Source organism: Pediculus humanus, genomic scaffold (assembly GCF_000006295.1).
Source record: "Pediculus humanus corporis 1103172108232 genomic scaffold, whole genome shotgun sequence".
Classification (NCBI taxonomy): domain Eukaryota; kingdom Metazoa; phylum Arthropoda; class Insecta; order Psocodea; family Pediculidae; genus Pediculus; species Pediculus humanus.
The window spans coordinates 240,435-264,476 of NW_002987802.1; the positions used below are offsets into that span (position 1 = coordinate 240,435).

Genomic DNA, 24,042 nt, shown 5'->3' on the forward strand with positions numbered 1-24,042 from the left:
TTTTTTTTTTGTTTTTTTTTTACGAGTTTAATTTTAATTATTCATAAATGTGAAACATAATATCATCATCACACATCGTTAAATTATTTCATTATATATATATATAAAATATTATTAGTTTTTTTAATAATTATTTTCATATTTTAATAATAAGATTGATTTTAAAATAGAAACCCGAAATTAAATTAAGATAATTAAAAATTTAAATTTTGAGTATTAACCCAGGGAAAAATATATTTTTATATGAGTTGATTTAATATAAAACTTTTTATACATGAAAACAGGTTCATGATTTGCTTTTTATTATGAATGAATTATTCGAATGGGTAAATTGTATTTATATTTATTAATTTTTGTTTCATGCATACTTATATTTGGAATTTAGTAAGTACGAATCAAATTTTAATCAAAATTTAATTTTACCCATGAACACATACCTATTAACACCATCACCAAGCGATATGAACATGATGATACCCAATAATTCATGCACAAATAATGTTTACCTTACCTTAAATCCGTTATCCGTTGAAAAAAGCTGTTTAATTGACGAAGAAGAATATCCATCATCCATACAATCAAAAATGGAATGTTTTCCGAATAACGAACAAACTACGGATACAAATAAAGAATATAAAAATTACAATATGGAAACATTTTGTGATACAGATAAAATTGAAACAATAAATTACGAACAGAAAAAAAAGGTAGGTTTTACAAATGGTCAAACAAACGAAAATAATATAATTCAAAAAACAAAAACGGAAAATTTGGAAATGATAATCTCGGAGCCGAAAGATGTTGAAAATGTAACATTGCAAAGAAAAAATTCGAAAAAAAATGTAACGAAATCATTTGAAAGCAGAAAACTAGTGAGAGCTGAAAGCGTTAAAAAACCAAATGAGAATCAAATATCAAAGGAAAATTTAACACTTCGAAAATCTAAAAGCGATGCCGTTATGTCAACGAAAAAACAAAATGGCGATACGCCATCCGTTAAAATTCAATTTACAAAAGAAGGAATTAAGGTAATAAGTGATAAAGAAAGCATCGTTTAATATGTTTTTAATTAATTTCTTTAAAGTTACCTAAATGAGTTGGACGTAATTTTTTACTTATACTCTCGATATTATCTCTTCCATTTAAAATATATTTATATATATATATATTTATTTATAGAGCCAAAAAACTAACGTATAAGTATTATTATTACTTTATTACTGCCTTAGTAAAAAAATTAATTTTATTTATGGTAGCGCTCAAATTTACAATTTACAAAAAAAAAATTTTAATCTCTTATACGTAATTTATTATTATTTTATTACCGTAAGTTTTTGAAATCAATTATTAAAAAAAAAAAAAACTAATAAAATTGCTTCCGACAAACTGTTTGATTAGTCACGTGATTAAACTATTCACGTGATCAAACTATTCTTCCGTTATTTTAAATTTTTTTTGTTAAATAAAAAATTTTTTTAGTCTAGTCTTGTTTAATTGCCAAATAAAATTTATTTTAATCATAAAATTAATATTATTAGATTTTTAAAAATAAAAAAAGTATTTAATCGTTTTTTTTAAAAAAAGTGATTTTTATTACGTAATTATTAGAATCGAAAAATAGATGGGGAAAAAAACCGTTACGTAGAATAATATTTAACTAGATTCTATTTTTAAAAAAACTCAATCAAGTCAATTTTTGCTTATTATTAGAAAATATTTATCGAGTTGTAGTGATTTATTACAATCAAATTAATTTAATAATATATATATATATATAAATTTAAGACTGTAAAAATGTTAATTACTTTCTCCGTACAATAAAATTATTTAGATTTACGTGAACTACTTTTTTAGCTACTTTCTCATAAAAATCATGGAAAAAATATAATTTTCAAACGGAAGAAAACGAATAAAAATAATCGAAGAAAATATAAGAAAAATAAACAACGTCAATAAATAAAATAAGTTATTAAGTAAGTTGATTTTTTTTTTCCATAATCATCATCATCATCATCATCATCATCATCATCATCATTAATATCATTATCATTAATTAAATTAAAGTATGGAGAAAGTAAAAAAGCCAATCATATATAATGAGAAAATTTTTTTTAAATATATATATATATATAAGTAAATAAGAATTTCTTTTTACAGGTGTTAATTACATTTTTATACATATTTATGATAATACTTCATAATATAAAATTATTTATTTATTACAAATAGTCTAATTTATTCATTTTAAAAATTGTTAATAATAATAATATTAATAAGCATTATTGCATTAATTTTTTTTCATTCGTTTCGAATAAAGGTAATTAATTATTATTTATACCTGATTGTATTCGTTAATGATTTTAATCGCATGATATTATAGTAAGCATGTTAATATTGAATTTCAGGTAGTTGATTTGAATTGATGATTTGTTGCATGCCTTCTTCTCGTCTTGTAAGCCTAAATAGAAAGAAATTTGAAAAATTTTTTTAGGTAAGTTTAATTTATTTATTAATTTATTATCTATAAAAGTAAAGGATTGTAATAGTGAAAAATAAAATCTATATCAAATGTTTTTTATAGAAAACAATAAATAATATAATAGAGTAATAATATACATAAAAGTAAAAATAAATTTTTGTGGCACATTTAACTTTCGTTTTTTAATAATAAATGATTAAATATATATTAATAATTAATCTTTGGTAATAAACCACCAACTTATTATTATTATCATTTTTTTTCTCATGAATAAATGAACTGAATGAAAACTGTTTGTATCTCGAATGCAAACTGAATTTTACAAATTTACTGAATTAACATTATTTGTATTTTTGGTTTTTTGTAATTTTTGATTTTCCTGTGGTAAAGGATCACATGTACACCATGGAGTTGCAGTTCTGTTACATTTTAATCTTATATTTAAAATTTTTAATAATGAATCTTCAATGGTCATTGCTTGAACGGATTCTATGATGTAATTGACATCATGTAAACCCGTCACGTGATCCCGTTTATGCGTTACTTCTCTCTGATTGAAACATTTTTGCATGTCTCGTTTCCTTGTATGTTTATTATGATAATGCCTAAGAAAAGTTTTAAGTGGTTTCAATTCGATTCGTGAATTATCGAATAAATAAATAGTAAATATAATTACCAGAATGTATTGTTCTTTTTAGTTGTTATGTTGGTAGGCCTGAAAACTGCTATATTAGCATCTTTTAATCTCACATAAAATTCATCATCTTCTAAACCCCATCCCCAATATCTATTGCTCATTCCATTAACTAATTCAAAATCTTCTCTAAAAAAATAATAAAATTTTTTAAAATATTCCCTGTTTTATGTTAAATTCAAAAAAAAATAAATCAAATAATAAATTAATGTTCACCTTTTAATTAAAAGAATTCCTCCTACAAAAGTTGGATAATCATATTTGGGATGTAATTCCGGACTGGAAACGTGGAATACGCCAACTTTTGGATAGTCATATTTTAACTGATTGTTGAGTGGAAAAAGATCGACATCATGCATTGCCATATAATCACATTCATTTCTGGCATATTTAAATCCTACATTTATCAAACTAGCTCTATTAAATCTGTAATTGTCAACTTGATTCAATATGTACATTTGATGATTAACAAATTGATGATTTAAAAATTTAGTCATATATGGAGCAAATTTTAATAATTCATTGAATCTATCTCTGAAAGGTATTAACAATGCTAATTTATGATATGGTTTTCTAACATTAACTGCAGAATGAGAATTAACTTGTACATCAAGTGAATATCTATTATTTGGACAGATACATTCATCTGTAAATAAAAAATAATAAAATACATTTCCTAATACTTATTTACTTCTAATAATAAACACCTGGATTCAAAAACTTACCTTTCATTAAGATAAAAAGGCAAATAAAAATGATAAAAAAAAATATAAATAAGTACATAACAAAAAAGATTTTTTTTCGGTATATCATTTTTATAAAAATAAATAAAAGTTTATATCATCTATTTTTAGTATTAAATGAAGGAATGATCAAATTCATACTGAGTAGATATTTTTGCTTTTAGATATAAAAAATTTAATATATAAAATCGCTGGCTTTTATAAAAACATTTAAAATTTGAACATGGGTAACCAAAAAAAGTCGTTTAAATTTATAGAAGAAATATCCATTTAATAAAGTATGTTTTCTCTCTTGAAAAATGACGTCCTGAAATATAATTGCTAAGATATATATTAACGTAATTTCACGATGAAATTTTAAAATCAACAATGATAAATAAAATTTAATTTACTATAAAAATCTTACCAAATGTTTTCCGAATACATGAATACATTATCACAACAAATTTAAGGTTGTTGCAATTGCTGCCAACGTAATTTTTAATTTAAAAAAAAAATGACGCCATCTTAAGTAGTTTTAAGAAAAATCACCAACGCAGCCATTTTTATAATTGTGGTGGCGAAGTAATCGTCGTCAGTGAAATGTATCAATTTTTTCTATATCTAGTGTATGTATTGGTGTAACTAATAATCATATTCTAGTGCTAGAAAAATGGCTCGAATCGGACAGCGACCAGAAAATGCTCTGAAGCGAGCCAATGGTAAGTTAAATGATTTTTTTTTATAGAGAGACACTTGGCAATGTGGCTTATATATATATACATATATTCAATATGGGCCAAGTCCATTTTTAAGTTTAGGCTTCAAAAAAAAATTATTCTTTTAACATTTTAAAATTATGTTCTCTATATAACAACTTTTTAAATATTAATTTTTATTATTTTACTAATACATCTTTCCTTTTAATCATTTTAGAGTTTATTGATGTGGGGAAACCTGCTCGAGCATTAGACACGCTTTCAGAGGTTTTCCGAAATAAAAAATGGGCTTATACATGGAGCGAAAGTGTTCTGGAGCCCATAATGTTCAAATATTTGGACTTATGTGTGGAACTAAAGAAATCTGTTGTAGCCAAGGAGGGGCTATTTCAGTACAGGAATATGTTTCAATCCGTAAGTTTAATGTACCCTAACAAAAAATAATTTTTTTGTGATTTGATACGTTACACTTATAATAATAAATTTAAAAATTTAATATCATTAGGTAAATGTCGGTTCCTTAGAAAATGTTATACGATTTTATTTGAAAACGGCTGAGGAGAGAACTGAAATAGCGAGAAACCAAAGCCAGCAAGCTGTTGTCGACATTGAAATAGATGATTTAGATAATTTAGCCACTCCAGAAAGCATTCTTTTAAGGTAATTTAATTTACTAACTTTACATTTTATTTGTTCTTTTTTTGTTAAATTCACTAATGTCCATTTTCAAATTTTTTAGTGCTGTATGTGGAGAGGATGCTCAAGATCGTAGTGACAGAACCATCTTAACTCCTTGGGTAAAATTTTTATGGGAATCCTATTGTCAATGTCTGGAGCTCTTAAGAACTAATGTGCATGTGGAAACATTATACCACGATATAGCAAGAATGGTCAGTATTTTTTTGTTCTAATTTAAATTTAATTTTTTTTTTTTTCAATTCCCTTAGATTGTTTTGCTCATTACATTGTTAATTGAAAAATTTTCTTTGTTTTTTATTTATTTTATACAGACTTTCCAATTTTGTTTAAAATACAATAGAAAAACAGAATTTAGAAAATTGTGTGATAAATTAAGAAAACATTTGGAAGATATTGGAAAATTAGCACCTCAAGTTGCCAATGTTTCTATTTCAAAACCGGAAACTCAACAATTGAATTTGGAAACTCGATTGTATCAATTGGAATATGCCATTCAAATGGAATTATGGCAGGTGAAGTATTTCATTAACTAAAACTAAACTAAATAATTCTGTAATTTAATTTCAATATTGATAATAATATTCATGTATTTTATCATTTAGGAAGCTTATAAAGCTATTGAAGACATTCATAATCTAATGAGTTTGTCCAAAAAATCTCCCATGCCAAAAACGATGGCTAATTACTATCAAAAATTGGCATTGGTATTTTGGAAAGCTGGTAACTATCTTTTTCACGCAGCAGCCCTATTCAAGCTTTTTCAATTAAGTAAAGAAATGAAGAAGAACATGTCGGCTGAGGAATTACAAAGGTATGATCTTTAAAATGATAATTTTTATATTATACTTAACAAAAAAAAAAAAAAAAAAAATGCTAGGGAAATAATTTTGAGCACAAATTTAACTAGTTTTAACTGTATTAAAACTGGTTTTCTTTATCAGCGTGCTTAAATTAAAGTAACTTTCAGACACCTTTTAAGAATTGAACTTTTTACGAGGTCGCATTTCAAGTTAAACAGTAGATCAATTTATAAAATCAATGGAATTTTTTAGTAACGTGAATAATGCAACCCTTATATGCTTGATTTTTAACATAGGATGGCCTGTCGTGTATTATTGGCAACGCTTTCCATTCCTTTACCTTCTGCTCATCCAGAGTTCGATAGATTCATTGAAACGGATCGGTCACCTTTGGAAAAAGTTCAAAGATTGGCTACGCTTTTGGGATTATCACAACCCCCCACCCGGGCCTCACTTCTTAAAGACATTGTAAGGGCAAATTTTTTTTTTGTGCATGTGAACAATTTTTTTTTTGAATAAGTAATTCTGTATTTTTTTTTTTTTTTGCATAATTTTTTAGATTAGAGTGAACGTAGTAAATCTGGCATCTAAACAGCTTCAAGATTTATATTCTTGGTTGGAAGTCGAATTTCATCCTTTGCTTTTATGCGAAAGAGTTCAAACGGTTATTGAAGTACTTCAAAGTGAAGAAAGTTCTTCTCTTCAACAATACATACCAGCTCTTCAGGATGTAACTTTAGTCCGTCTTATTAAGCAGGTAATTATTAATATTATTATTATTTTTTTTTTTTTTAATTTTATCATTTAACACATTGAATTAATTTTAAATAAATAAATATTTCAGGTGGCTCAAGTTTATCAGACAATCGAGTTATCAAGAATGATGCAACTTGCTAAATTCACAGATGCCTTTCATTTGGAAAGACTGCTTGTTGATTGCGTACGCCATAATGATATGCAGGTAGATATGCAAAAATAATCTTTTTTTTTTTTTTTTTTTTTGGTTCTTAATTTAATTAATAAAATGAATGCGCGTTTTAAATTTTAGATAAGAATCGATCACGGAGCCAAATGTATTAGATTCGGAATAGATTTGAGCGAAGCTCAAAGGGAAGATAAACCGGAGGGTCCTACCCTTCAGTGCATGCCCTCGGAACAAGTTCGTAATCAGTTGGTCAATATGGCGGCAGTTCTTCACAAAGCTATGGCAACGATAAATCCTAATAAAAAGAAGGTATACAAAACAAAATTATTATTTATTACTACTCAAAATTGAGTACTAAAACATTCACGCTGATGAATATTTTTTTTTTTTCCAGTTGGAAAGAGAAAAACTTCGAGCTAAAATGGTTCAACAATATCACGAATCTAAAATTTCAGAACACGAAAGAATTCTCAAGCGCCATAAAATTATCGAAGATAGAAAGGAGTATATAGAAAGGAAAAACACGCAGAGGGTATTTTTCATTTCATCGTCTATTTGTATTTAATGCGACAACAATTTGAAGCTAAATATTTATTATCATTATTAGGAGGAAGAAGAAATGCGGCGTCAAGAACACATTCAACGTCAATTATTACTTCAGGAACAAAAGAGACTTGAAGCGGAGAGAGAGGAACGAGAAAGAAGAAGACAAGAAAACGAAATCCAACAAATCCGCGACAGACACTTGAAAGAAAGAATGCAAGCCATTTCCCAAACGGCACACGGTCAAAAAATATTGAAAAAACTTGACGAAGATGTGAGGAGAGGATATCATATTATTTTTGAAAATTGGGAGAATCATTTTATTTTTTTAATGAAATTTGTTACAGGACATGAAAAAATTAGATGCTGAGCAAATAGCTGCAAAAGAACAAGAAGAAATACAAAAAGAAAAGAGGGAAATGCAGCAAAAATTGAAAACTCAAGAGAAGAGAGTTGATTATTTCGAAAGAGCAAAACGTTTGGAAGAAATTCCCTTGTTAGAAAAGGCCTTTGAAGAAAAACAGGTATGTGTCCAAAGGAAATTGTTTTTATTTTGTCGTTTGTTTTTTTTTTTTTTTTTTTTTTTTGAAATTAAAATCATAATTTTTAATTTTTTCATTCCAAGGTTCAAGATAAAGCTTTGTGGGAACAAAGGGAAAAAGAAAGAATTGAAAAGTTGATTGAAGATCGCGAATTGGCCGTCAAATGTGCGGAAAGATTAAAAAGGATGGCCGATGACAAAAACGCATTCTTGGAAAAACTTAAATCCGAGAGGAAAAACGTTTATTTGGAAAAGCTCAAAGATTTTGAAAAACGTTTGGATGAGGAAAGGAAGAAACGTTTGGCCGAACGTCGGCAACGTCGTAAAGAAGAAAGACGTGAAAAACAAGCAGCAGCTGAGAAGAAGAGATTGGAAGAAGAAGAGAGAAGGAAACAACGTGAGGAAGAGGAAAAACAAGAAAAGTTGAGAAAAATGCGTGAGGATGAATTGTACAGGTATTTATTTGTAAATTTCTTTAAAAAAATAACGAAAAACCCTTTCGTTAAATTTTTATTCAATCGGGATTAATGTTTTTTTTTTAAAGGAAAGAAAAAGAAAAGAAAGATCATCAAGCAGAAATACAAAGAGCCAGGGAAGAAGAAGCAGAGCGGAAAAGATTGGAAGAAGAGAAAAAATTTAAAGATTACGAACCTTGGAGAAGTGAAAAGGAACCGAGGTTCAGAGATGATAGAAGGGATCGAGATCCAGACAGGAATAGAGACAGAGAACGGGAGCGAGATCGTGATCGTGACCGTGACCGTGATCGAGACCGCGACCGCGATCGAGACCGTGATCGTGATCGTGACAAAGATAGAGATAGAGATGACGGAAACGATGATATGAATTGGAGAAGGGGTGGAGGACCTCTTAAGGATGAGCCTAAAAAGGTTGAATCGTGGAGGCCACCAGGTACACTTATAATTTATTATTTATAAAAAATTTGATTTAATTTAAATTTTAAATGACGCGCCATTTTTTTTTTTACAATCATTTCAGCTCTTCGTAATCGCGGGGCAGAAAACCGAAATATGGATAGAGAGTCGAAACCGGCTGATATTTCTGAAAATTGGAGATCTGGATCACGAGCTGAGCCTTCTGATAGATTTAATCGCGATAGAATGAGGGATAGAGACAGGGACAGAGACAGAGATAGAGATTGGGATCGCGATCGTGACAGAGATCGTGACAGGGATCGCGATCGGGATAGAGACCGTGATAGAGATCGCGATCGCGATAGGGATCGTGATAGAGATCGTAATAGGAATGGAAGGGATTCGGGGCCACCGATGAGTTGGAGAAACAAGGAGGGCCCTGATAGGTTAGTAAAAAAAAATTTTTATTGTGAAAGTAAATTAACTAACAAAAATTTTAATTGGATTTTCTTTTTTTTTTTTTTTTTTGCTGTCAGAGGAGACAGAGACCGTGATTGGGATAGAGACAGGGATAGAGATCGTGATCGTGATCGCGACAGAGAGCGTGATCGGGACCGAGACCGAGATAGGGACAGAGAGATAGGCAGAGAACGCGACCGCGACCGCGATCGTGATCGTGACCGTGGAGGAGAGAGAGGACCAATGCGTAGAGATGATCACATGAGACACGATCGTGGTAAATATTTTTTTTTTTTTAAAAAGAATTTTGTAAAAGAGAATTCTTTTCAAATCATTTTTTAATTTTTTGTATTATAGGACGAGACGATTGGCGTAGTTCGGCCAGAGACGAGCCCAGAGGAACTCCAACAAAATCAAGAGATGGAGGAGGATATAAAGATGATTCGAGAGGGATGGGAAGAGACGGTCCAAGAGATCATTCTCAAAGAGAAGAAAAAAAAGGTGGTGAGTAGTGTTCATGCATTTACTTTATGTCACTTTGAGCGAGCCATAAAAAAAAAAAGAATTTCGTATGTTAATCGACCCCCCTCACCCCTCCATGTTTTAATTATTAAGGACACCAAGACCAAGATGATGATGATTGGAAAACCGTGAGCGGAAGACGATAAAATGACAATGATTATGATGATGATGATGATGATGATGATAATCCCAATAAAAGACATTCGATTTAATTTAATGAAGAAGATGAAGGGAAAGGAGAAATAATTTAATTAAATTTATTGATTTATTTTTAATTATTAACGCACAGATTTCAATCAACTTTTCTTTTTTTAATTATTATTTTAAATAAATTTCTTGTTTTTAATTATTAATATTATTATTATTAATTTGGAAAATTCGAATGTCTACTTATAAGGAGGAAACGTGGAAAAAATGATGAATGGGTTTATTATTATTATTATTATTATTATTATTATTAAAATGTCGTCTTTTTTTTTATTAGATAGATTTTATTCGTTTTTTTTTTTTTTTTAATATAATTTTTATAATTATCTAACGAATATTATGATAAAAATTATTAAATAATTTTAATCAATTCATTTGGTATTGGGATGTTTTCTTTTTTTTTTTTTTTTCATTTTAATTGTCATTTGGTAAATATAGAATGTCTAATGAGAAAATTAGAGAAAAATTTTTTTGTTTTCCCGTTACCCCCCCCCCTCTCCCCCGAATAAATAAATAAATAAATTTTCTTTTTTTTTTTTTCATAAAATTTCATAAATTATATATATATATTAATTTATTATTTATATAAATTATACAATAAATATTTTTTCTTTCTTTTTTACATAATAATAATAATAATTTGAATTTTCTAACTATTTTGTTTATAATAATAATAATAATAATATTAAATTATTTAATTATTTTATTAAGTCGCTCCAAGATGCACATTTTTACATTTAAATAAATTTTATTAATAATTTAAAATAATACAAAAACAAAAGAAAATACCAGCAGTCTTGAAAAATAACACTGTCGACTAATTGAAATTAAAAACATTTTATTATTATTATTATTACTGACAACCATTCAAGGTTTTGGAGATAAACAACAAATGATTAATAAATACATGTGTGGAAAAATTATTCATTCAGTGGCGGTTATTGTGATCGTTTTCCCTTTGGGATCATCAAACCTGTCATTTGTGTTTATGTCCATTATCATGACGATACCCCAAGCTAATACAATTGAAAGTATAGCAACGATTACAATACCTGACCAAATGGCAATTGAAAAATATGGAATGCAATGCATGACTGGGCCGAATGAATTACCTTTTCCAACTCTAGGTTGTACCTGAAAAAGAAAAATTTTTAAATCATCAATTCATATTCAATTAATAATAATTTTAAACAAAAGGGAGGAGGGGGAGGAGTTTTTCGTTAAAAAATATATATATATCGCACATACTTGGAAATTATCAAAAGTTAACGATGCTTCTTTAGAGCTAAAAACAATGCTAGGATTACAAAAGTAAGAATAATCATATGGTGCACCGACTTCTTCCGTTGGATTTAATGTTTGTTTCGAATGTAATATCTCAGCGCTATCTAAACTCCACCAATCGTTGTCACCGCTTGAAAAATCAAATTTTACCGAAATATCCTGGAAAAAAAAAAAAAAATTAAAAAATGAATTTGAAAAATTTGAAATTTTTTATATTATTATTATTTTCTTACATTTTTTTCAAATGCAAATCTAACTGTCATAGATATTTTATCTTTTTCAATGTTAGTCGTTGGAGTTCCGATAACTTTTGTTATATTAGCCAATATCATTTTATCTCCATCTTTGTATTGATATAATACTGGTACTGAGGCTGTCATTCTAACTAAATTCTTTTCATCTGTTATAATGAGATCACTGCCTTCGTTAGCTTCTGTAATTACATTGTAAAAATTATTTCTATGCAAGAAATTAACTTTCGAGATGTTTTTGAATTATAATTTAAATACCTGAAACTTCACGCTTGCTCCTAGGTATTTCATTTTCAAGCCAACTATTGTGATTTCCTGAATAAATACCCAAAATATTTTTTTCTTTATTCATTGCTTTTTCATAAAATTTTATCATATCTTTATCATGATCCTTTAACATATCCATTCGATCCATAACACGATGAGGATTTTTAAATTTAAACTCATAAATATTGTGACCGGTTATGTTAAAAGAATCTGCATTTCTATCGTTAAAGTGTTTCCAAGAATAACCATATGATTCCAAATATTCAAGACCTAATTTTGGATTTTCTACCGATGGAAGAAAAGCAAAATCTAAAAAAAAAAAAAAAAAAGATTTTGTTGTATTCAAAATCAAGAGCAGGTAAAAAAAAAAAAATCAATACTAGTTTTATCAATATTATTTTTACCTTTTGCCGTAGTGGAAATTTTTTTCAAATGAGGGAAAGCTAAATTTCCTTTATCATCTCTCCAACTGAAATCTTCTACACTTAAATAATCTTCCATAAAAACTATAATTGCTGGTTTTTCAGCCTTAACCTTCTTTAAAATGTAATCAGTAAAGTCATTAGAACTGATTCTAGAAAAAGCAGAAACTTCTGTAAAATGTTGCTTTGAGGGTTCCGTGCTCCATAATAAAACAGGCATATATTCTTCACACAAAACTAAATTTGAACATAATAAAAATAAAATTAAATTAAAAACAATCATATTTAACGGGTTATTTCACGTACTATCGATCATAAGACAGAAGTAAATTGTCACATGATGTTCAAAGGAAAGCAGTGACTTTTTCAGAGAAGGCGGTGATGAATGATTCGCAATATTAACAATATATAGTCACCGGTGTCAGTGTGAGATCTAATTCTTTTACAAAATGGTAAGTTAATTGTATTAACGAATATATGTTTACATCACATTATTCGAGAATTATAACTAAATTTATAGGAATAGTTATTAACATTATGTTAAAAATAAAAATGAGAGGGAAACGCGTGTACGAAGTCATTATACTTTCTACCTTGTCATTTAAAAATATTGAAAATACATGAAAATTTTTTTGCAATAATAAATTTTTAATTTTTTTTCTTTTTATTAATTAAACAAATATATTGTACAAGTTATAATGTCACTGAATAACTGATTATCGAATTTCAAGCTTGTTTAGTTTTAATTTCATGTTTTGTTTATGTTAACCTAAAATAATAATTACAAGTTTTCAAAAACTTTTTGTAGGGTAGTACATAAACTTAATTATTATTATGTATATTTATTATTTTAGAGTATTTTAGCTCACAATGGAGGAGCTGTTGTTGCAGTCACAGGAAAAAACTGTGTAGCAATTGCATCAGATCGTAGATTTGGTGTTGGTGCTCAAACAATATCATGTAACTTTCAGGTAAGCTTCATAGTAAAATTCAAGGCATTATTTATTAAAAAGCTTAATATATTTATAAATGAACATTTCTGGCACTACTACTGAAAGCTAATAAAAAAAAATTAAATTAATTTACAGAAAATATTTGAAATGGGACCCCACTTATATGTCGGACTCCCTGGATTAGCCACAGATACCCAAACTGTATATCAAAGATTGAGATTTCGCCTTAATTTATATGAATTAAAAGAAGGAAGAAAAATTGCCCCAAAAACATTTTCTCATATGATGTCTAATTTGTTGTACGAGAGGAGATTTGGGCCTTATTTTGTGGAACCAGTTGTTGCTGGATTAGATCCTACTACTGGCAAACCATTTGTTTGTAATATGGATTTAATCGGTCAGTAATATAAATTTTAAATTGCTGTTTTTAAATTGTAGATGTTAACACTGTTACAAAGTAATTTGATTTCTTTAGGTTGTCCAAATATGCCTGAAGATTTTGTCGTAGCAGGAACCTGTAGTGAACAATTGTATGGAATGTGTGAAACTTTATGGGAACCTAATCTAGAACCTGATGAATTGTTTGAAGTTGTTTCGCAAGCTCTTGTAAATGCATGTGACAGAGATGCTATTTCTGGTTGGGGTGCAATTGTTCATGTTATGTAAGTATTTAATAAATATTACTGTAATCTTTATTAAATATTCAATTTTTAATTATACAATTTATATTTCAGTGAACCTGATAAGGTGACAACAAAAATATTAAAAACCAGAATGGACTAAATGGTTTTTAAAAAAATTTTTCTCAATTTTTCATTTTTTTTTTTTTTTTTTGTATTTTTTTTTTCTAACAATATAAAGATAATTAATTAATTGCGTATATGTTTGAATTTATAATTTTCTATCCTGTTTTTAAAACGGAAGTTTATTAATTTCAATTAAGTGGAAAATAAGCGTTATGCAAAGGGTAAAATTTGAAACTTGGCGACAAAATTCCCTTCAATGGGATTATTGCACCTCGTGCGTTAGGTTGCGTTGTTATTGTTTTAAACTTGTTAACGTTTATCCGTAATCTTTAAGGAAAAAAATGGGTAAAAAAAGTAAAAATAAAGATTTAAATTTAGAAGAAGATGTACAAAATATTACGTTAGAAGATCAGCAGCTTAGTTACGAAGATAAATTAAAATTCGTCAATGTCATAGCTAAACCCATGGCAAGTAAATCTCAATCTAAAAAACTATATAAATTAATTAAGAAGGCTTCGAAAGAAAAAGGATTTCTTAAATGCGGATTTAAAGCCGTTCAAAAACAAATAAGAATCGGAGAGCGAGGATTATGCATATTTGCCGGAGATACTACTCCCATAGATATTATGTGTCACATGCCGGCTGTATGTGAAGAAAAAAAAATTCCTTATTGTTACACACCCTGCAGAGATGATTTAGGTAAAATTTTTAGTATTTAACTTTAAAACTTTTCTTACAGTAATATACTTATAATTGTATTGTTAATATAAATAAAAATTATTTTTACTGTAGGAGCTGCCATGGGAGTGAGAAGCGGTTCAGTTGCACTTTTAATTAAACCTCACGATTCTTATCAAGAATTATATGATGAAATGTTTGAAGAACTTCAGTCCTTACCTGTTCCTGTCGATGTTAAAGCTGAATATGCAATACCTCAAGGAAAGTTATGAATTATTATAGTTTATATTCTGAAATTTTTTAATTACAGCAATTATTTTATAACAATATAATTTAATTTTATGTTTATATTTTTTTCTAAGTATAAAATTAAATTCAAAAACAGAGAGGAGACAAAGCATTCTAAATCAAATGGTTTATGTAAATTACAACTTGTCGATTACAAATTATTAAATTGTAATAATCGCTTTAAGAAAAGTTTGTTTTTCGAGTTAAATACGATTGTAAAATTAATTTTAATAATTAGTAAGTACAAATACTTTATTGTTGTTTCAAATTAAAGTAAATTTGTATAAAAATATAAAATAATTAACTGCTATTTGTCAGATTAAGAAAAAAAAAAATCAATTATTCGCAATATTCTTTCATTCGAAGAATGAGATGATAAACATATTTTTGTCGAGACATTGTCTCATAAAAATTGTTAAATTTTTTTTTTTAAATCAAAACTTTTAATTACGTAATAAATAACGATGACTTAGTTTTTATTTTTTTTTATTAATATTATTATTGGAAATCAAAAAATAAATATAAACACGTCACTTTCATTTTAAACAAATTTATAAATGAATAAATTTCAAGTTATTAATATTAATATATATATATATATTTATAATTCAATATTCTGTGAATGAAATGTGAATCATTGTATGTTGTTTTATATATATTTATATATTCGATTTAAAAATAAAAAAAATATCCGCCGTAAATTTTTAAATCAGATGCTATAAAAAAAATAAAAATAAAAATGGCGGAGGTCGTTCGTTCGTTCGTTCTAAGAAAAAATAACGTACGGCAGACAGAGACGTTCGGTAGTCACTTAGTTGATGTCTTTACATTTGAATAGTTGTCTATTAATAATATTTTATTAAAAGTAAAAGGATTATTATATTTAAATGATTAAAGTGTCTCCTCGTTGTAAGTTAATAATAAATTTAGTAGATAATTAAATGAACAAAACAAATGTTGAGTGAAATTTAAAAAAAGCGGGGAAAAAAAAAACCTTGGCGAAAAAAAAATAAATAAATAAATTTTTTTTTTTAGTTATTAAGTGAATTAGTTAATAAACTTAGCCAAATAATAGTTTTTTTTATTGAGGTAAGACATTTTGTTGATTTACATCATTTAAAAAAAATTTTCTTTCTGTTTTAAGTAAGTTTAACATTATTTTATTTTAGGTTTGTTAAGAGATATAAAAAAAAGAAAAATGGCGGAGGAACCATCGAGAGATAGTCCAGTGTTACCATTTAAAACTCGTAAACTTTCCAGACCGAAACTTAAAATCCCACAGATAAACATTTCAAATATTTCCAATAATATACCACAGATGAATCGTTTGAGGCATCCAGATTTATCAATGCCTGGAGGATGTGCCATACCAATAGGAAACACAAATGGTCCATTTGGAATATTTCAATTTCATCCGACGAAAGCAAGCGAGTACATGAATAAAAGATATGAAAATTTTAAAGACTTTACTAAAAGCACAGCAAAATCCGGTTTAAGTTTTGGAGAGAAAACACTTTTTTGGATTAACGGAAGAGTACGACAATTATCAAAAAGATGGTTCACCCACATATTTTTATTTCTCGTCGTACTCTTATATAGTTTTTTGGGTTCGTTACTTTTCGTTACGGTCGAGGGTACTCACGAGGATAAAGAAAAAGCGGATATAAATAAAGAATTAAATTTATTTATATTTAACATGAGAAGGTTGGCAATGGATAAAAATGTCGTTTTCGATGGTAAACTATGGGAGAAAAACGTTAAGGAATTGATAGCACCCTACGAGACTCAACTTTTGGAAAGTTACAGTCATGGCGTCACACCGGATCAACATAAAACGTGGTCATTTTGGAATTCTATGTTTTACTGTGGTACAATATACACAACAATAGGTGAGTTGTTTGTTTGTTTGTTTGTTTTTTAAATAATAAAAAAAATTTGCGGTTTGTCTCTTTAACGTATACCATAAAACCTCAAGTTAGATCATCTTGAGATGTTTCTTTGGATTCGAGCCAGTTAACGACAAAATTAAAATTAAATTAAATTAATTTAATGACAAATTCAAATAATGAAAAAACCCCCGTGCGTGTGTGTGCGTGTGCGTGTGCGTGCGTGCGTGTGTCAACGCCTAATTTTAATCCCATAATTGTAAGTTTATGACTTTTATTAACGAACGTTTCAATTGTGTAAACTTTATTATTATTATTATTATTATTGTCATGAATGATTATTATGATACCTTTTACCATTAATTAACCCCCTAACCCTTCCCCTCTCGTTCCACTCCCCTTCCCCCCCCAAAAAAAAGAAAAGAAACGATGGGGAAAAACGCGTGGTAAAAACTTTTCCAACGCATTAATAATGATATTAATTCGACGGATATATAAATTTTGCGTGTGCGGGTGGGGGGGTACGGGTGAGGTCGGTTTCTCAAAAAAAATATATTAAAATAAAGGGGGGAGAGGGGGAGAGTGAGAGAGATTTGAAAATGTCGTCACCCACAAAAAAACTGAGTCATTATTATCTGCAAATAGTCGGAAATAAATTGTTCATTTTCTTTTTTCTTCTTTAGTTAGCCACCCACGCATGTCACATAAATTATTATTATTATTATTATTTATTTAAAAACAAAAAGTTATTAAAATAATAATAATAATAAAAATTTTACCAAATCGTATTTAGACACTTAATAATAATAATAATAATAATATTTAATTATTACTTTTTATTTTTTTAACTTTTATTTCTATCATTATTATTATTATTTATTTTTAAAAAAAACAACATGGCGTTGCTTGTTTAAAATGTAACAAAATTAATAAAAAAAAAAAAAACGATTTTAATAATAATTTTTTATTAATAAATAAATAAATAAATAAAAATTTATTAAAATTTTCGCCGTTTTATAAAATATTTGATCGTATCCCAAAATTTTTTCCTTTGTTTTTGTGGGTGTTTTATTAAATTATCCTTATTACTACCCTGTTCAGAATCTGTCGGAAGGTAGAGGGGAGGAAGAAAGGGGGGGGAAATGTTTTTCAAAATGATATTTTCCAACGTTATTTTATTTATAAATCTTTTTTTTTGTTCTTCTTCACCTGTCGGATTGTTGTTGTGCATTTTCATCAAATGGCCATTTTCCAAAAAAAAAAAATTTTTCCTTTATTTATTTATATTAATTTTATTTTTAAAAATTTATTTAATATTGTTTCATTTATTATCATTATCATCATTATTATTATTAATCAAATTAAAATTAATTAATTTTGTTAACTTTTTGTTTGTTTAACGAACGAACAGACGAACAAAGTTTTCCGAAAAAAAAAAAAAATTCTTTGATATTTTGATTAATTAATTAATTAATTAATAAACAAATTAATTGTTTAAATGTTTGATGGGGAGACGAGGGAGGGGAAGGGGAAATAAAATTTATAACCCTCTCTCTCTCTCTCTCTCTCTAAATTTTTTTTTTATTACTTATTTTATTATTGTCCTCCAATCCTTTGATTATATTAAATCAACCTTAATTTGAATTTTATTACTTGGGAAATAATTTAAAATAATAATAATGATAATGATAGTAATAATAATAATAATAATAAAAGTAAATTTTAACGTTTGTTTTTGGCGGTTAGAATGTAAAGTTTTTCTTTTTTCTTTTTATTATATTATTATTATTATTATTTTGCGTTTAGCGATCGTATAAATTGGGTCATCGAAAAATAAAGAAGGAACTTGTGTTTTTTTTTTTTTTCGAAATGAGAAAAATATGTCGTAGACCTATCGAATGATAAAACAGTCAACGAATTTTTTTTGCCATTAAATTGTTTTTTTTTTTTTTTTTTTTTTTTTTTTTTTTTTTAATATCCATGTTGTTGGCTGGCGTCGTTTCAGGAAAAAATTAGAAATTTTCGCAATTTTTTTTTATTTTTAATTTTTTTTTTATTTTATTATTATTATAATCACAACGAATGAAAACACGTTTGTTTATATTAGTTAAAAATGTTGTGAAAATAAAATAAGCGAAAAGAAAAATTCTAAAATAATCGGTGCTGCTGCTGCTGTTGCTTTTCTTTTTTTTTTTTTTTTTTTTTTTGTAAATTTTTTAAAATTAAATCTGAGCGACATGAGAATTACGAAATAAGAATAAAAAAAAAAAACAAAATGGCGGATAATAACGAAGATGAAAAAATTAAATTATTATTAAAAAAAAATAATAATAATGATTCGAATGAAGAAATAATAACAAAAACGTTAAATAGTGATTTACATAATAAAAAAACACGTAGTTTTTTAAATAATAATAATAATAATACGAATCGAATTAAAAATCGAATGACGAAATCGTCGAGACGAAGAGCAGGAACACCAGAACCGGATGATAAAATAACGTATACGGATGATAGTGAAAAAGATGTCAGTGATGGTGATAATTTATCAAAATCAAAAGAAAGTTTAATGGCGACGATAAGTGGTGGTGGTGGTGATAAACAAAGTACGGGAATAAAAAGATTTATATCGAGAAGGAATCATAACATGTCTTACGAAAGGAGTAAATCGTTGGAAAGAACAACAGCACGAGTACGTTCAGAACCGGAAAGCGAAGATGATTTTGAAACGATAAGAAAAATGCATAAGAGAAAAGAAATGGAAGATGAAAAAAAAGAATTGGATAAAATGATGGAATGTATAATAAAATCTAATGAAAAAAAAGGTGAACCTAAAAAATATGTACCCAAAGACATGCCACCACTTATCGAAGGACCCAAAGATTTGAAAAAAAGAAAAAGACATAAAAGTTTACCATCCCAGCAAGAATTCAACAACAACGAAGATGAAAATGTAAAAAATACTCCCATATTGTTAAAACCGATATTGGTAAAGAGAAAAATGTCGACATCTGACGAAGAAGGTAAATCCGAAATTATTTATAGAAAAATGAATCAAAGGAAATTGTCGGTTGCTGACACGAAAGCAGACGATATTTTATTGTCGTCTAATGATGGCGGCGGCGTTGGCGGTAAAAATGATGAAATCCCGTTAGGAGGAAAAGACGTTGAAAAAAAATTTGGATTTTTTAAAAGATTTTTTAGTAAAAAAAATGAAGAAAATGAGAAAAAAATAAAAGAAAATTTATCTGATGATGAAACGGAGAAAAAATGGATTTTCCCAGAAATATTAACACAATGGAAAATTCACGTTAATGAAAATAGAAATTATTATAATAATTTTTTATTATTGAAAAATCGATGTTTTTCCGATTTGATAATATTGATTTTTTTTTGCGGTTTTGGGGGTCTCATTTTCCGTTTTACCGAGGGTGCATTCGAATCGTTTTATAAATGCGGTGTTAAAAGAGTCAAAAGAGATTTCATTGATACTTTATGGAAATACAGTCAATACATGTTGGAAGATGATTGGAAAAGTCAAGCGAGAAGAAGATTGATGGAATTTGAAAATCAATTACATTCAGCTCACGAAGCTGGTATGACATCATATAGTGGTCAAAAATCTTGGTCTTTTCTTAATGCTGTTGTTTATTGTTTGACTGTTGTGACCACCATAGGTGAGGTGGCCCCCCAACGGATGTGACTTTTCTTCTTCCTCTTTCTTAATTTCAATTCAAAAAATTTATTTTATTTTTCAGGTTATGGTCACATATCTCCTTCTACAACGACAGGACGTGCTATAACAATTATTTATGCTATTTTTGGTATTCCAATGTTTTTAATTCTTCTTGCTGATTTTGGTAAACTTTTTACAAGAGGTATTAAATTTTTATGGGCTTTTGTACGAAGACTTTATTATACCGGAAGTTGTAGGAGAGTTAGAAAAACGGCACCGGTTCAAGTAGGGATCAACAAACTTTTTTTTTTTTTTTAAATATAAGCAATTTAAATTAATTTAAATAAAAAAAAAATTTTTTTTTTTTTTTTTAGGAAATGATGAAAGGTGTGCAAATCGTATATGATTTTGCAAAAACGAGAAAATTTTCAGGTACTGCTGGAATGGAGAAAACACCGAATCATTTAAGGCCTCCCGATTTAAATTTACAAGGAATTCCAGAAACTCCCGGTTAGTTTTTTTCTTTCTCTCTTTTTAATTACAGTAAATGGATGCTATAAAATTATTTTTTTAATAACGATTTCAGGTACGCCTAATTGGTCAAATTATGAAATAGACGACGAATTTAATTTACCGATTAGCGTTGCTATTTCCATACTTTTAATTTATATATTTTTGGGTGCATTTTTATATTGGATGTGGGAAGACTGGAGTTTTTTCGAATCTTTTTATTTTGTTTTTATATCAATGTCGACAATCGGTTTTGGAGATTTTGTGCCTCAAGTAAGAAAGTTTTCGAATTTACACGTACAACTTTGAAACCCATTTATATATGTTCTTTAATTTTTATTTTTTAGCATCACTATTTACATGATGCTTTCAATTGATTACTAAATATTCTGCCTTGCTTAAACATCAAAGTGCATAAACGTCGTGCAAGAAAAAACTTTCTGACACTTTAAACAAGCAACTGTTAAATTAGGAACCACAATCGGGTTAAACGTTGACGATTCTAATCCAGTCGTACAAGAAATTGCTATTCCTCAAGAAAGCAATATGGGACAAATCAATTAATATTTATTGTGTAATGAATAAAAATAATTTTTTTTTAATTAAAATTTTTTATTTGTATAAATACCTTTTATTATTGCTAGAATATATATTATTTAAGTTAATAAAAATAATTTTTTGTTTTGTCGACAATTTTCTCTCTTTATCTGTTCGAGCGTTTTTTTTTCAAAGTTGGCAACAACGTAATTACATCTACGCCATTGTAAAATTTTTATTATTTAAATTCTTGAATTTTTTTATTCAGCATTACCGTAGAGTAATTAAAGAATAAAAAAAAAAAAAATAATAATAATATATATATTTAATTAATTGTACATATATTTAAATAATAGTTTTCCCCATGGTTTTGGATAAAAAGTAATTAAATGATTATTTATTATTATTATTATTTTATTGTAATGTATTAATTTATACGAATTATCATATAATTGTAATTTTTTGTTTTTTTTTTTTAATTTTATTAGAAACGGACCGTCCGGTTCTTTAAAAAAAGGTGGAAAAAACAAAGGACAGGGAATGAAGACTGGTAAAAATTTTGTTAGAGGAAATAAAGGTCCTAGACCGTTAATGTCCGTACGACCGGGACCAGGTCCCCGTGGACCGCCAGGTTTTATGGTGAGTATTTCAAATTCATTAAGGTATACAGTTATTTGAAATTAAAGTAATATAAAACTGATTATTCCATATTATTTAAATTATGTTGAGGTTATGTTTTACATATATCCTTTTTATTAATTTATCATTATCATTAAATAAATTTTTTGTATATTAATATTTACTGATAAAAAGTTATGACTTGAAGTTTTACTTCCACACATTTTATACCATGTAAATGGTTTATATTTTCTGTAAGGTATATTACCAAATCGAAAAGCAAGTTAATTAATATGATCTCTGTTTTTAAGTACTGATTATTGTATTATTCGAGTGAATTATTTCTCATAAGTAAACTTATCAATTAACAATTTTTTAGAGACCTGGACCTTACGGCCCGCCGCCTCCCGGTCCCCCTGGTCAATTTTTTCCTCCTCATCCAATGCTTTGCCCACCAGGACCTCCAGGAATGTTCCCTCCTCATGGACCAGGGCCACAAATGTGGGGAGGGCCAATGGGATCGATGGGTCCTCCATTTCGAAACCCGATGGGACTTTTAGGACCTATGGGGCCAATGGGTCCGATGAGAAGAGGACCTATGCCACTTATGCCACCTCAAGGAATGAGACCACCTTCAGGACCACCTGGACCTAGAAGAGGTGGTCCTGGCCCAGTTAGAAAACCTATTGGAAAAAATTCATCAAAAACGCCTCCTAAAAATAAAACGGAACCCAAAATTGATTTTACGGAAGACACAATCGATATACAGTAAGTCGAAAACAAAACATATTAAATTTTAATTACTCATACCTTGAACATTATTTTTCTTACAAACAATAAATTATAAATTGAATCATGTGAAGTCTTTTAATTAAATAAATAATTTTACACATTTTTAATTATAATTCACATCATTTTGAACAGTCGCATACTTTTCGAAATTCATAATCGATTTATGTTTGCATATAAATTTAAAAGCAAAAAGTAAAAATAATGTTCAAGAACTTTTTTCATTTTCAGCTTATTTCTGCTTATTGGGGAGATAAATTTTTTTTAAAAAATATTTTATCAAAAAAAATAGTATCAAAAGACCAAAAAAAAAAAAAAATTTTTAATTCCTAGAATAAATTTTTCTTTTTCAAATCGAAATGATAATGGTGTTGCCAGATATTTTGTTTCTGTTTTTTCTTTTTGTCTCTTCATCACCATCATCATCGACATCATTCACCTCATTTTTACAATCATTATCATTATTTTTTTTTTCATTACCATATTTAAAAAAAAACAGAAACAAAAGTTTTTGCAACACTCTCATCATGCACAAAATTTAAAAAAAAAAAAAGAATCGAGTTAATAACAAGAAAATTCTTTTTCTTTTAGATCTAACAAACTTGGAACTGCATTCTAGGAAAGATGATGATATGTAGGCCTTCTTTAAAAGGAATTATATAATTTATATATATATATATTTAAACAAAAAATAAGAGAAAGAATGATTGGATAGAAATTTTGAATTTAAACAAACAATAATGATAACGATAACAATAATAATAATAATAATAATAAGAATAATTTTTTTTAAAAAATCCAATCATCTTAAAATAATTTTTTATTCCCCTTTGTAATAAGCCAAAAAATTAAAATAAGATTATAAGTATGAAAGAAAAAGGAAAAAAGGAAAAATAAATTTAATTTGATATGTAATCTTCCAAATAAGTAGATATAAAAAATGTTTTTTTTTTTT

The 24,042-nt window shown here is 27.5% G+C and overlaps 8 protein-coding genes across 8 annotated transcripts; 6 read left to right on the plus strand and 2 right to left on the minus strand.

Moving 5' to 3' along the window:
* Nucleotides 1-305: 305 nt before the first annotated feature.
* Phum_PHUM457120 (uncharacterized protein) lies at nt 306-1,096 on the plus strand (the record flags this gene model as incomplete). The annotated part of the gene is made up of 3 exons (XM_002429899.1): nt 306-326; nt 390-1,028; nt 1,085-1,096. 3 exons carry the CDS (start codon nt 306-308, stop codon nt 1,094-1,096), a joined length of 672 nt encoding a protein of 223 aa, XP_002429944.1.
* A 1,702-nt stretch (nt 1,097-2,798) lies between these two features.
* Nucleotides 2,799-4,186, minus strand: Phum_PHUM457130 (xylosylprotein beta4-galactosyltransferase, putative; the record flags this gene model as incomplete). Its single annotated transcript, XM_002429900.1, has 4 exons — nt 2,799-3,084; nt 3,156-3,302; nt 3,390-3,794; nt 4,140-4,186. 4 exons carry the CDS (start codon nt 4,184-4,186, stop codon nt 2,799-2,801), a joined length of 885 nt encoding a protein of 294 aa, XP_002429945.1.
* A 382-nt stretch (nt 4,187-4,568) lies between these two features.
* On the plus strand, nt 4,569-9,965 carry Phum_PHUM457140 (eukaryotic translation initiation factor 3 subunit, putative; the record flags this gene model as incomplete). The annotated part of the gene is made up of 18 exons (XM_002429901.1): nt 4,569-4,617; nt 4,832-5,028; nt 5,120-5,274; nt 5,354-5,504; nt 5,625-5,825; nt 5,916-6,124; nt 6,410-6,581; nt 6,673-6,870; nt 6,958-7,074; nt 7,162-7,347; nt 7,433-7,570; nt 7,646-7,855; nt 7,929-8,105; nt 8,207-8,577; nt 8,667-9,031; nt 9,119-9,440; nt 9,531-9,727; nt 9,811-9,965. 18 exons carry the CDS (start codon nt 4,569-4,571, stop codon nt 9,963-9,965), a joined length of 3,570 nt encoding a protein of 1,189 aa, XP_002429946.1.
* A 1,141-nt stretch (nt 9,966-11,106) lies between these two features.
* Nucleotides 11,107-12,626, minus strand: Phum_PHUM457150 (vacuolar ATP synthase subunit S1, putative; the record flags this gene model as incomplete). The annotated part of the gene is made up of 5 exons (XM_002429902.1): nt 11,107-11,316; nt 11,431-11,625; nt 11,700-11,899; nt 11,976-12,293; nt 12,389-12,626. The coding sequence occupies 5 exons, from the start codon at nt 12,624-12,626 to the stop codon at nt 11,107-11,109; spliced, it is 1,161 nt and encodes a 386-aa protein (XP_002429947.1).
* A 530-nt stretch (nt 12,627-13,156) lies between these two features.
* On the plus strand, nt 13,157-14,025 carry Phum_PHUM457160 (proteasome subunit beta type, putative; the record flags this gene model as incomplete). The annotated part of the gene is made up of 4 exons (XM_002429903.1): nt 13,157-13,169; nt 13,271-13,377; nt 13,495-13,756; nt 13,835-14,025. The coding sequence occupies 4 exons, from the start codon at nt 13,157-13,159 to the stop codon at nt 14,023-14,025; spliced, it is 573 nt and encodes a 190-aa protein (XP_002429948.1).
* Nucleotides 14,026-14,446: 421 nt separating this feature from the next.
* Phum_PHUM457170 (uncharacterized protein) lies at nt 14,447-15,055 on the plus strand (the record flags this gene model as incomplete). The annotated part of the gene is made up of 2 exons (XM_002429904.1): nt 14,447-14,804; nt 14,898-15,055. 2 exons carry the CDS (start codon nt 14,447-14,449, stop codon nt 15,053-15,055), a joined length of 516 nt encoding a protein of 171 aa, XP_002429949.1.
* Nucleotides 15,056-16,269: 1,214 nt separating this feature from the next.
* On the plus strand, nt 16,270-16,992 carry Phum_PHUM457180 (uncharacterized protein; the record flags this gene model as incomplete). The annotated part of the gene is made up of 1 exon (XM_002429905.1): nt 16,270-16,992. One exon carries the CDS (start codon nt 16,270-16,272, stop codon nt 16,990-16,992), a length of 723 nt encoding a protein of 240 aa, XP_002429950.1.
* Nucleotides 16,993-19,403: 2,411 nt separating this feature from the next.
* On the plus strand, nt 19,404-21,520 carry Phum_PHUM457190 (uncharacterized protein; the record flags this gene model as incomplete). Its single annotated transcript, XM_002429906.1, has 5 exons — nt 19,404-20,634; nt 20,716-20,918; nt 21,008-21,143; nt 21,220-21,416; nt 21,491-21,520. The coding sequence occupies 5 exons, from the start codon at nt 19,404-19,406 to the stop codon at nt 21,518-21,520; spliced, it is 1,797 nt and encodes a 598-aa protein (XP_002429951.1).
* Nucleotides 21,521-24,042: the final 2,522 nt, after the last annotated feature.